Source organism: Schistocerca americana, chromosome 6 (genome assembly GCF_021461395.2).
Source record: "Schistocerca americana isolate TAMUIC-IGC-003095 chromosome 6, iqSchAmer2.1, whole genome shotgun sequence".
Classification (NCBI taxonomy): Eukaryota; Metazoa; Arthropoda; class Insecta; order Orthoptera; family Acrididae; genus Schistocerca; species Schistocerca americana.
The window spans coordinates 194,997,622-195,011,951 of record NC_060124.1 but is presented as its reverse complement, the minus strand read 5'-3'; the positions used below and the strand labels follow the sequence as shown (position 1 = coordinate 195,011,951).

Sequence of the window (14,330 nt, the reverse complement as noted above, 5' to 3'; positions counted from 1 at the left end):
ATAAAAACTCGTCAAATGATCTATGAAATATTTAACTAAGTAGCCTTTTGCTAGGTACCTATGAGAAGTAACTGTGCCTCTTTTCACTTTTTTTGATTGCATCTGTAGTAGCAAACATCGTTCGCACTAATTACTTATTTCATAAGAAAGGATAAATATGAGTAATATCGGTACTGAAGTTTCGGTCTTCGTGCAAAATGAAATCGAACAGCGTTATACCGAAATCACGTGAACGTTCTCAATTGATGTTCGCGACATATGCCGAATTCTAGGCACATTTCAGAGTTATTTCTACTCTAGGCTCGTACCGTTTGATGCAGGTTGTTTGTTGAATGAAATTTTCACTCTGCAGCGGAGTGTACGCTGCTATGAAGCATTCTGGCAGATTAAAACTGTGTGTTGGACCGAGACTCGAAGTCGGTAACTTTGCCTTTCGCAGGAAAGTGCTCTACCAACTGTGTTACCAAAGCACGACTCCCGACTTTCCTCACAGCTTTACCCCCACCAGTGCATCATCTTCTACCTTCCTCCGCAATACACTTTCTTCCAGAAGTTGTAGTCCCGCAACTTTTGTAAGAGAGCTGAGAAGTTTGGAAGGTAGGAGACGTGGTACTGGCGGAAGTACAGTTGTGAGAAGGGGTCGTGAGTGGTGCTTGGGTAGCTCAGTTGGTTTTCCTCAGGCGAAAACGAACACGATTGTCTGGCTCTTGGGTTACTATGTTCACTATGTCGTTGAAGGTGGGAATGACCAAGATCCCCGCGTTTTTCACCATTATCTGACAACTGCGCATTGGAATTGGCAGCGGTTGCCACGATACCGAAAGCTTTTTGCGAATATGCTTTTTCTTGTGTTTAACCGTCAGGGTGTTGGTTAAGGTCCCCCGTGATCCCTGTCTCTTCCCTGAGCCTGAGTCCCCTGTCTTGTAGCTCTGTTTTGTCACTTGTTCTCGTCTCTCTCTCTCTCTCTCTCTCTCTCTCTCTCTCTCTCTCTATAACCAGTCTCAGGACTGAAGACCACAACAATAACAACAATTATATGTATTCATGTTATCTCAGGTTCGTCTACGATTTGACATGAACAGATGAACAGTCTGGGACACTTTGTGTGGCTGTACGAGGCAGTACGGAGAGAGTACGTATCTTTCTTGCATGTTCAGTAATATTTCTTCATTTCCCAGAAGAGTAAGAGCAGTTCACACATAGGCCTGCAACAATGTATTTTCTCACACCCATTGCGTTAAAAAATTATAAAATGGTACAATGAAAAATGCACCTTCTACCACGCGTGTTACTACATTCTAAGTAATTAGACGACTGAGATGAAGCACTGAATGAGGGATAACAAGACCGGAGAACGTTCTCAGTTACGAAAGCAATCCATCCTACAGGGCGAGGGTTCGTGGTGGTTAAGAGATTTGACATTCCTGCAGCACAAGCAGGAGCTGGAGGGCACTAGGTTTGAACTCACGTCCGGTATCCGGATTTATGTTTTCCGTGGTTTCCCTAGCAATTCCGGGTGTATGGGGTGTCGGAATGTCCTGGTAGAATTGCCCAAGTCCGTCGGAATGCACAATGGACATGAATGGATGCAGTTGATCAGACGTGTCATCTGTCAGAGCCGTATGTCGACGTATCAGGAGTCCCATATCACGCCAACTGCACATGTCCCACACCATTACAGAGCCTCCAACAGTTTGAACAGTCCCCTGCTGAAGTGCACGGTCCATGGATTCATGAGATTGTCTCCATATCGGTCTACGTTCACCTGCTCGATACAATTTGAAACGAGACTCGTCCGACGAGGCAACATGTTTCTAGTCTTGAACAGTCCAATGGCGGTGTTTGCGGGCCCAGGTGAGGCGTAAAGCTTTGTGTTGTGCAGTCATCAAGGGTGCACGGTTCCGACAGCCCGTATCGATGATGTTACGTTGGATGGTTCGACCACTGACACTTGCTGATGGCCCAGAACTAAAATCTGCAGCATTTTGCGGAAGGGCTGCACTTCTGTCACGTTGAAGGTTTCCCTTCAGCTGTCGTTCGTCCCATTCTTGCAGGATCTTTTTCCGACCGTAGCGCTGTTGGAGAGTTGATGTTTTACCGGATTCCTAATACTCACGGTAGACTCGAGAAATGATCACATGGAAAGATCCCCACTTCACTGCTACCTTGGAGACGTTGTGCCCCATCGCTCGTGCGCCGACTATAACACGACGTTCAAAACTCACTTAAGTCTTGATAACCTGCCATTGTAGCAGCAGCAGCCGATGTAACAACTGCTCCAGATACTTGTCTTATATACGCGGTACCGAACGCAGCGCCGTATTCTGCCTGTTTATATATCTCTGTGTTTGAGTTCACATGCTTATACCAGTTTCTTTGACGCTTCATTGTAGTTAGTTTCAGGAATGCGAGGATAAAAAAAAAAAAAAATGCGGTTCATACACCGCTATCGTTTACTGTCAGCCTGCATAGGGTTGGGGTAGGAGATTAGGAGATTAAAGCGTTATCTAACGTTTCTTTCTCGAAGTGGCAGTGATTTCCTTTGTCAGTAGCCACTGTAATGTGACGTGAACCTATACTTATTACTGTTTCTTTTGCGCTAGCGGTCTCTGAAACTGCACCTGGGACTTCGCGTTATGGGTTCAGTAGCCAAGTCTTCTTCATATGCTGTTCATGTTACGGATCCTGACCTAGAGGATACTGTTTTAAAAATGTCTGGGGACAGTTTAGATAGTGATGTTGGGTTATAAAGTGCCAACGAAATCTAAAGTGAACGTAACTCAGAATAGGAACAGTGCGAAAGTGAAGACGAATTTGTTTTGCCACCTACGAAATCCTTGAATAAAATATGTGACGAAATGACGAAGACAGAATTGTAGAGAGTGAATCTTTAGCTAAAGGTTCTGCTAGAAATATATTTAGTTGAGACAAATCATCGAAGCTTCTTACAACTTTGGCCAATAGCATTATTTTCCGCATGTTATAAGTGAGGTGTCCTTGACAATTCCTACAGAAACGATACTCAGGTGAGTCGCTTTAGTTTTTTGAAGAGTTTGCCAACTCGTTGGTGACACCACAGATAAAAAGCGAGTTAACCACTATCACATAGCCCACGAACTCTGTGTATCAATTCACCGTGTTTTGGGTGCAGAAGAACGATTGGAAAAACACAAGTGATACTCCACCGTGACCCAAAAAAGAGAAAGACGTGAATCTAGATTTCTCTATAAAAATTTACAGCGAGTGAAAAGAAAACATCTGGAGAGGTAAACTAAAAACCTCAAAATTACTACTGTAGTTTTAAATATTTTAGATGTATTATGACAATTTATACTTTTGTTATTACATGTACAATAAACAATGAAAATATAGCCAAAAGTAAAATTCAGAGTGCAGAGTATTTGAGTTTTCATAGCATTAAAATTATCATGTAATATTATGTTCTTTTTGTGCAGTTTTTTGTTTAAATGCGTTTTTTCGCAAAAATAAACGTTAAAATTTATTTGAATAAGTTTGTTGTGTGGTATTAATATAACATTTTACATAAAAAACTGAACTGTTTCAGTGAAACTAATGAATGCAATTTTTATAACTGTATATACATAGTGGATTATCAGACCGCAACTGATGGTGGTGATGCTTGGTTTGTGGGGGCGCTCAACTACGCGGTCATCAGCACCCGTACAAAGTCCAAATTATTACAAGGTCGAAATTTTTTCAGTCCAATCTAGTCACTGTCACGAATGATGATGATGATGATGATGATGATGATGATGACGATGAAATGATAAGGACAACACAAACACCCAGTCCCCGGGCAGAGAAAATCACCAAACCTGGAATCGAACCCAGGACCCCGTGATCCAGAGACCACGACCTGCGGACAACCGCACCTGTGACAGACTAACAAAGCCTGAGAAGTTAACGGTTAATGAAGGAAACCGCGTTCCCTGATTCTATGTACGTGACATAAGTGTACGACCCTGCACGCCTAACTAAACAATAGACTCTCCTCTCTGGTGCTAGCAGAATGAGGGCGCCGACACCTGCGCATAGTTGAGTACGCCCCTCTTGCATCCATGTATTACATACAGAGGCTGAACTAAAAAATGGAAAGCGCATCATATTCGATTCCACGGGAATGACTGCGTTCCACGTCTGTGACGTTACCCATGACACAAAGCAGATCAACATCGGTCGTAATGTGATCTGTTTTTTATAGGACTACATATCTAGATTTCAACCGACTGTGCAGCTAAAATCAATGCGTTGTAGGTAGTCATGTACACTGCAGTATTACGCTGATCGGGCAGAACATTATAACCACCGACGAACTATCGATATCAATTCGTCCAGGCGATAGCAGCGTCACCTGGCGAGGAACCGATAGAGGTACTCAAGGTACCCTCCGCCACACGCCGTCGGGTGGCTTGCGGAGTATGGATGTAGATGTAGAATGCTAGTCACACAAACGCCCGGTGCATGTATTATCAGTGAACGTGCTGTCCGTGTGTAGAATGGGAAAGACGCACAATCTGAGTTTGACAGAGGCCAGACTGCGATGGCCAGGACGCTCGGCACGAGCATTCCAGAAACTGCACGACGTGTCAGGTGTTCGAGGAGTGCTGTGGTGAGTATCTTCTACACGTGGCGAAACCAAGGTGAAACCGCGTCCAGACGTCGTGGGGTTGGGTGGCCACCTCTCATTATAGGTTTCGGACGTCGGAGGGTGGGCAGACTGGTAAAACGGGACAGGCGTCTGCGAACTGAGGCGGAACTAACACCGAACTTTAACGCTGTGCGGAGTACCAAAATGCACCGAAGACTTCTAACGATGGACCTCCACAGCCGAAGACCCGATCATGTGCCAATGTTAACACCAAAACGTCAATGAATACGACTGAAATGAGCGCATGACCATCGGCACTGGATGGTGGCACAGTTGGAGACCGTTGCGTCGTCTGATGAATACCGATGGCTTCTTCATCCTGCTCATGGACAGGCGCTTTCCATGGGAACAGTTCCTTGACACCTGTACTGCGGGAGAGAGAGAGAAGCTGGCCGCTGCTCCATTATGCTCTGCTTAACACTCACTTGGGAATCCATGGGTCCAGTGGAGCTCGTGCAAGGCACCATGACGGCCAAGGAGTATTGTGCACTTTCTGCAGACCACGTACACCTTCATGACGATCATGTTTCCCAATGGGAGCGGCATTTTTCAACAAGATAATGCTCCATGTCACAAGGTCAGGACTGTGATGGAGTTGTTCGAGGAACACAGCGATGAGTTCCAATTGACGTGCTGGCACCCAGCACGCCAGTTCTGAACCCAATGTAACACATTTGGGATGTACCTGAATGTGGCGTCACATCTCTTCGCCCACCTCGCCGGATTTTAAGGGAATCAGGTGACTAGCGTGTGCAGATGTGGTGCCAAATCCCTCCAGCGACATACCATGGCCTGATTGCTTCCATAATAAGAGTCGTCGCCGCTGTTATCCGTATCAAAGGTGGACATACCTGCTGTTAGGACGATATTCACAATGTTCTGGCTGATCGGTGTATGACACATATTCCAGTCTAACTTAGACAAGTGTAAGCATTAATCCAATGCTGGTTCATACCTAAGTTAAATTGGCATGTATCCTTATCCAGACGTTCAGTCTACATTACTGCTTATAACGCAGTGATGATAGCTGCACTATCAGTTGAACTCTGGATCAGCAATTGCATAAAAAAGACGGATGACATTAGGATCATAGCTAGCCAAACCTGCAGGTTCCACAATTGTACTTGACCACGAACAGCACGTTTGCAAAGTACTCAGTACGTTGCAACTGTTCAAAATGGTTCAAATAGCTCTGAACACTATGGGACTTAACATCTGAGGTCACCAGTCTCCTAGAACTTAGAACTACTTAAATCTAACTCACCTAAGGACATCATACACATCCATTCCCGAGGCAGGATTCGAACCCGCGACCGCAGCGGTCGCGCCGTTCCAGACTGAAGCGCCTGGAACCGCTCGGCCACAACGGCCGGCACGTTGCAACTGTCAGTCGTGGTCAGAATAGTGTTCCATGTAGTTGTCAGTGCAATATGTCACAGCAATATGTTTTATTTGACCGCTAACGGCACGTGTGCGACGTCCTCAATAAGTTGCAACTGTCAGTCGTAGTTAGAATAGTGTTCTGTGTAGATGTGAGCGAATTATGTCAGAGCAAAGTGGGCCAATTGTCGGTGCTCTAACAGTGGGGGCTTCCATCAGCAAGGCAGCGGAAGTATACGGTGTTTCAAAAGGCACCATATCAAAGATTTATACCGCATGCAGGTAAAGCGGAGAAACAACATCCGCCGTCACAACGCTGACGAAAGAATATATTCAGCGATCGTGACAGCTGTCACTGCAAAGGATTGTGTCAAGAGACAAGAGGACCACCGCTTCGAAAGTCACTGCTGAAATGTCTGTCGTTCTCACGAACCCTGTCAGTACCAACACAACGCGAAGGGAGCGCCATATTCTGGGATTTTCAGGGCTGTCTGGAATTCCGAAACCACAAATGCCCGTAACAGGGAAAAGTGGTGCCGAAGTCACCACCTGGACTACGGAGCAGTAGTAGAAAGTCATTTGGTCGGGTGAGTCTCGTTTCACATTGTTCCCAACTTCCGGCTGAGTTTACGTCCAAAAAGAAAACATGGATGGGCTTCGGTGACGATTTGGGCAGTCAGCCCCATAATTTCTCTGCTAAGGTCGCATGACTGAAGGATTATTTGACCATTTCGGTTGATTCGGTCCATTCCAAGGTACAGTGTTTGTCGCCCAATGGTGATGCTGTTTTCCCAGACGATAGGGCCACTGTTCACACAGCTCGCATTGCCCACGACTTTGTGAGCCAGAAGATGAATTGTCGCATCTCCCGTGGCTGCCACAATCGCCAGGTGTCAATATTATTGAGTCTTTGTGGTCTACTTTGGAGAATATAATCACCATCTACGTCATACCCTTGGAAGCAATGGAGGGCATGTATTTTTCCATTCCGAGACGACTGGAAGCTGTTTTGAATGACAACGGTTTTCATACAGCGTGTTATGCATGGTAATGTGTTGTCTTTTTGTGTGTTTCCATATTTTTGTCCATCCACTGTATGAAGCTAGCAGCAGTATCGTGAAAGGATAAACACTGTCTCCATACGCCGCAGTTCCTCCGACGTTGAATTCTGACACGGGGCTGGTAGGTGTAATCTGGTTTCTCCTCAAAACGAATAAATCTGTCATCTTTTTTTTACTGGAAAACGTTCCTGCTCCTTACGTCAGGTATACAACGATCGTCCCGCAAACAACCAACATTCAAATACAACTATTTGTAAATGAGAAACACCATTGCGTAGTACAGCCTTGTATACAGAATGTTGACTTACTTAAACTTTGTGTTCTGCCTTACGGCAGGTCTTGTCAAGGGGGAAGCCTAGTCAGAGAGGTCCACCGCATGAACGTCTAGGGAAATAATTCCAGTGGTGGTTTCCCGTTGCCTTTCACTGGTGTTGATGAAATGATAATGAGGACAACACCCAGTCCCTGAGCGGAGAAAATGTCCGACCCAGCCGGGAATCGAACCCGGGCCCCTTAGCGAGACAGACCGCCGCGCTGACCACTCAGCTATCGGGGCGGACGAATGTAGACTGCATTACCCTTGCTTACTTAAAAGTAGTTGCGTTGAAATGCTAATCATTTTAATATCCAAACATTTAATACGCTTCTTGCCAATCTGAAGTTTTTTGCATGTATTCTCCACGATTTTGGCGTCAGTAATATTTTCATGGGTAGAATTTTAAAATTTGAGGGCATCAGGATTTTACAGTTTATAGAGTCTATACTCCACTTTGTACTCCAAATCTTTAAATACTCTACAAAACAATACTGCCACTACATTACATGCTGATAACTTTTCGTCCGAGATTTGCAACAGCCGTACTACATAACGTGTCTCCGTCCATTTAACCAACGTTCACTTGCCAGTAATCTTTTCTCACCACTAAACACTATCTTATCCTTAGTCACAATAATGGAACCCTCAAACCCGCACATTTTTACTATACGGTTGCTGGAACCACGCATGAACGGCTTTATATGTCCTCGGGGAAGTCATCGGCTTCAAATCTATCACCAGGAACTGAAGTAGATTGCTCCAATGGTTCTAACTAACGCAGCAGATTAGCAATTGAATATGGTTTCTCTCTATTATCAAAAATTTTTATTGCTTCCCATTTCCCCTTCGAGTAAAACCTTTATGTATTTCCGTTTCGACGTAGAGACTTTCCAAGGCATAATGTTCGGCGGACAGCTAAACCTAAACGCTAAACAACTACGCTGGCGTCGGCCGTTGTGGCCGAGCGGTTCTAGGCTCTTCAGTCCGGAACCGCGCTGCTGCTACGGACGCAGGTTCGAATCCTGCCTCGGGCATGGATGTGTGTGATGTCCTTAGGTTAGTTAGGTTTAAGTAGTTCTAAGTCTAGGGGACTGATGCCCTCAGATGTTAAGTCCCATAGTGCTCAGAACCATTTGAACCATTTTGAACTACGCTGGCCGTTTTGTAAAGACCTCATACATGCAGAAAGACCATTTGGTAACATTTAAAGGCAGCACGAGCGAGCATTTTCTCTGAAGCTGTCAGAGTTTCAATGTTGAACTTGAAAGCCATCAGTTACGAATCCTTAATGACCAATAAAAATGCAACACCGAATCTGGAAACTCTGAATACCAAGTCCTGTAACTCTCGACTAATCTACTGGGCGGGGCTGGGAGGACTAAATTCCGAAAGGTTTTCGGGTAGTTGGAAGCCAAAAACTGTCGATCCAGATCTCGTATAACCGATATCTTGGATAATAGAAAGTTCTGCTTTATCTCCTAGTACCCCTTAAAAATGGTTGAAATGGCTCTGAGCACTATGGGACGTAACTTCTGAGGTCATCAGTCACCTAGAACTTAGAACTACTTAAATCTAACTAACCTAAGGACATCACACACGTCCATGCCCAAGGCATGATTCGAACATGCGACCATAGCGGTAGCGCGGTTCCAGGCTGTAGCGCCTAGAACAGCTCGGCCACTCCGGCCGGCCCAGTACCCCTTCATAATATACAAGCCACAGGTGGTGATAAGCAATCATCATAATCCTATCAGCGTCAAGCACACTACGTTAGTATTTTTTGTCCTTTCAGTACAGTTACTTCGTACTTAAGAGCTCTGGTAATCTTTTAATCTTAAGGGGGGGTGGGGGGAGGGGCTGTTGCGTAACACACATGCGTTACACTGTATTAGGCTGCATTTTTCCTTGTGCTGAATCCACCCACAAGAAGGTAGTCAAGAGCTTCGTTAAGCACTGTGCCTGAGCAGCTGCGTCACGCTTACGTTTCTGTTAACAACGCCGGCACTTGTGTAGCCTTGGCGCTCTGAGGCTCCTCCACGCCTCGTCACTTGGTTGCAGGGCCGTGGTGTTAAATAATTACCTCACGTGACCTTTACGACATTGTATCACAAAACAAAGCTCCTGGTGCTGATTCTGAAAGCTTAAACGGCAGCGCCATAAAGTTGACAAAAATGGAGTCACCTGTTTGCAGTTGAATGCGCACATTTGCAAGCGACTATCGCGCGTTAACTCCATAGCTTACTATTATGTTCGCTCAAGTGTAGCACTGTATCCACAGCATTAAAGCGAAATCCGTAATACTGTAATTTACGTTTACAGAACTTTGTGCGCGTAATCTGAACACATAGCAGTAATCCTTAAAATTGACGTCAGTTTTTTCGCAGCTAGAGATCGCCGCTTCAGAGCAATTTAATAAGGAAATGTGCCAGATTTGCTGTCGATTTATATAGTGGATATCTTATATTTACTCAGACGTAAGTAGATAAGGGACAAAGGAAGGTCATATTTTAGATGCCTGTCAACACCCAGGCTGTGAAAGCACGAAAGCAGATAAGCGCCACGAAAAAGTCTGACGCGCTTAAAAAAAGAGTAAGTGCAAGAATTGTGAAGAAAACTCTGAATTACTCACTTGTGATCGGGTAAAAGAAAAATGCAATATGGTACTGGTCTGTCAAACTTCTTGGAAGAATAAAACTATATATCATCGATGAGAACTTCACCGAGTTCTTTTCTTCTTCATTATAGCGGGTGGGCAGCCCGGACCGAACACGTTGAGCTACTGTGCCGGTAAATAAGCTACTCAGGCATGATTCACGACCCTACCTCACAGCTACAGATACTGTTCCACCAGTTTGTCCAGCGAGGTACACTGAAGAGCTGTGAAGTTTAGAAGGTACATGAGAGGTGCTGGAGGAAGTAGAGCTCTTAGGTTGGATCGTAATTCGAGCCTGAATAGCTCTCTACGCATTATCTACAGGAAAAGCGGAAAAGGCGCTCCGCTGCAGACTGAATGACTCATGCCGATTCCCTCAATAGATATACGGAAAATGAACTGCTGAATAACAGTTCTACTATGGCACTTCCAAGTGTCACATCTACACATGGATTCTCTTACTGTTACCGTTGGAGACAGCTTTGAGAATTCGCTGTCTTGTCTTGGTAACACGAACTCTCTCGATGTCTCAGAGAGTCTGTACTTCTGCTGTCACTAACAAAGAAACCGAATTTTTATGACTTAAATTTTTGCACTAAGCCTCGTGGCCTGATATGTATTTCATATTTCAGTGACTGTAACTATCATTGCTCATTTTAAGAGTGTGTCACGCTATGAGCGAACAACAAAACATGTTTCTAATGCATCAGACACCAAGTGCTTGACAGCTTTCGGTGACGGAAACTTATAGTACCAGTACAAAAAAGTCAGTCTTACACTAACTTCATCTTCAAGGATTCGGCTTCAGTTTAAGCATCTGGAAATAATATTCTAAAATCTCTTATACGCCCAATGCGTATTAGTGTTAAACCTATTCGAAGAGTTGCTTTGCGGTTTTTGTGTAGGCGCTTCAGTCCGGAACCGCGCTGCTGCTGTGGTCGCAGGTTCGAATCCTGCCTCGGGTATGGATGTGTGTGATGTTCTTAGGTTAGTTAGGTTTAATAGTTCTAGGGGACTGATGAATCTCAGATGTTAAGTCCCATAGTGCTTAGAACCATTTCAACATTTTTCGTTTTTGTCTGACGGTCACGAAAACTCATTTTGTTTCGGGAACTTACGTGAAAAACTGAGGCGTATACAACGATCAAATCTTTAAGTAGTTATTACCGCCACAGGCCAGATATAGATCAGCATATACTGGCTGGTGTGTTATCAAGTATATTTACCGACGCCTTACTAAGGAGCAAGGTGGCGTAGTCGCTCAGACATTGGACTCTGTTTGACGGACGGCTGTTTACTCGGCTCTCTGGGCATTCAGATCTAAGTTTCCTGCTGAAATCAGATTCCAAGCTGGTTCCATCGCTATTTACGGCAACGTAATCATCTTAATCATTCTCTAATTCCAAGGTTGTACTCCGTCTACAATAACGCCCTAACCTAACCTTTCTTCTTGTTCTTTAAAGTTTTCAGTTACATCCCCAGAGGCAAAAAGGTGACACGATTAGTTTCGTTCTCGTGATTACAAAAGCATGCCATTGACAGCGTCAAGTTCGGGCTGTCCTGATTGATGTTTCGAGAAAATGACGGTGAACGTTGTGTTGGGTAGTCTGTGCTCCCCACGTCCTCTCCCTTTTTATTTGTCTTTTAACGAGTACATTCGCTCTTCGTTCACTGTGAAATTCCACTTGTTTGACCTTATACACACGTATCGCCACAGGAATCTGAGGTACGAAGTATTCATCTTGGGGTTAACCCTCGCAATACCAAGGGAAAGGAGCGGGGAGGGGGGGGGGGGGGCGTGGGAGGAGGGTACTACGCTCATCTACTGAAAATACTGAAATGTCGATAGGGCCTACTTTATATTTTAAAATTTTGAAAAAAAATTGTTTTAGTAAAGTCTTCTAGCAGATTCTATAAGCGTTCAAAATTTTTCTGTTTAGCTTAACCCAAAATGTAAGTCGTTTGCGACTTTTCAAACAAAAATATACGGTACAACATTTTCAGGTTCACGACCCTACTTACACAGCAGTACCTCTTTAGAAAATATGTTGTTAACATAATTCAACAACAGATAAGAATTTTAAAAAATATATATTTAGGGTGAACCTAACGTATTCCTCCTCCTCCCCCAGCCCCTCACCTGGTAATGCACGTTACTGAAAATGCCTTGGTATTGCTAGTGTTAATCAACGCTTTTTGCCCGCGTTTTTCTTTCAAAGAAATATTTTTGGAAAGGATTCGCCCTGACCAAAAACAATTGTTTGTTTTTCAGTCGTGCATGTTTCGGCGAAGTTTCGTGATCGCCAGTTGGTTCATTTTATTTCCTTAACAGCAAATTAGAAAATAAAAGGAACCTACTGACGATAATGAAAAATCACCGAAATATCGCCTTTTCCGCAACACGCTTAAATGGAGCGTGGAAGTACTGTCCACATGGGGTGCATACTTTCACAGATATCCAGTTAAAGTAGTTCTCCGAAGACATACTAGACGGGAGAAACAGGATGTCTATCAATGACTGTACAACAATCTTAACAAGTAAGAATATTGGTGTAAATCAAGTTGTACATAATTCTCCACAGACTGATATCGCACTGTGCAGACAGATTTTCCTTCTCTCTCTTTCCCAAATACACACATACGTAAATCTCTATACAAGCAGGTAATATTGCATCATTCGCACCTGCCGGCGGAAAGCTCCAGTGCTTCCGCAGCTACACATGCGCGCATCCGACCCAAGCTGTGACGCGACTTACCTTTGCACATGGCTGGTCAGCTGGAGGTGCCTGTAGTGCTGGAACGCTGCTCACGTATCGACGCAACAGGGAGTCGTAGCGGCGGCTTCCCCGCTGCACATGCAACAGGCAGGCAGAAACGGGCTAAGAAGACGCAGGGCCTCCACACAAACACGTGCTGCTCGCTGTTGGCTGACACAGCTGCCGGCACGACGGGACGCGGACTGCACTGCGCAAGCGCGGCGGGCCCCCGGCTGTCTTGGAGGCGCGCGACGCCACTGCTCCCTGGCGGCCGAGTCGTTAACTAAGCTGCCCCAGGCATTGCGGACAGGACCAGTCCGTCCGCTTCTCACCTCCAGATAGGGAAGTTCCGAGGTTACAAAAGTGAGCTAGCATCGACTCTTGTTTCAATACATGTGGTATTGGCATTAGTACCAACTATTCGATAACTGCATAGTATGGTAAAAGATAAGCGAGTAACGGTATCCGATTGTGTCAGGGAAAATAGGAGGTTTACACTATTTCAACACAAAATATACAGTACACAGTTTCTGTTTTGTATACAGCAAACACAAGTGCAATGTTATAGGCATAGCAACTGTTGTCTACAGTGAACATTTCACCTATATGAAATACCTGCACGCTGAATTGGAAAAGTGTCTCGACTGTTGGTAACTTAACTATACTCTAAATGGATTTTTTTTTGTGATGGGTTACTGAAGGACTAGGAGTCTGTTAAACTTCACTCTTCGTAAGTGCTGCAGCCGAGGGGAAGTCCGCATATCGCAAGTGGTCACGTTGCAGCTAGCCTAGAGGGAATTCCTTATTTCTGCAGCTCTCGCAAGCTGAGTACACGGCATACACATTGGAATGTTTGTTCTTTATTAGTTGCATCTGTATTAAATTTTATACCCAAGTTGTAAACTTTCTATAAAATATTGTCTGGAATTGAGAAAACGGAATACATTGATTTCGAAAACTTTCTCTTCATGTAACGTGTACTTTAGGTATCGTATTCTGTTGCTGAGCAAAACCGGCTTTTTGGCCCTGTGTTTGCGCATGCGAACAGTGTCGTGAAATAAAACTTTAACCGTCATGAAACGCAAAATTTGAGATAAAGTAAATGAATCTAATTCAATACCAAAAGATACTAATTGTGCTCAATGAAAAGTACATAATTAAAACTCGGTACCGAAGTAGATTATGAACGTTGCGTAACATGAAGTGCATGTTTGACTTGAAATACCCACAAAATAAATTACTGATCTACCCAGAATAAAAAATACTGTCGAAATCACCAACACTGTTCACTAAAATTAGTGTACTAGCTAGCACAAAACCTGGCAATCCTGACTTCACACTGTTTGGGGTAAGATCTGCCCTGAAATAAAAACAACTTACGTCTTGCTCAGCATACTGTTTATGTGTCTGGAGTATTGACGTTCTCGAAAGCAAACACAAATCTGCAGATGCAGCATCTAAAGATAAATAATCTACTCTTAATTTTTTTTTTTTT

The 14,330-nt window shown here is 44.3% G+C and overlaps 1 protein-coding gene across 1 annotated transcript in view; it reads right to left on the bottom strand.

Moving 5' to 3' along the window:
- Positions 1-13,053, bottom strand: part of LOC124619856 (dipeptidase 1-like) — a 539,272-nt gene extending 526,219 nt beyond the window's left edge. Inside the window, exon 1 of the mRNA XM_047146468.1 lies at positions 12,836-13,053. Within this exon, the coding sequence (XP_047002424.1) occupies positions 12,836-12,845 (10 nt within the window). The 5' untranslated portion in view covers positions 12,846-13,053. The remainder of the gene's footprint in view (positions 1-12,835) is intronic.
- Between the last annotated feature and the right edge of the window lie 1,277 nt (positions 13,054-14,330).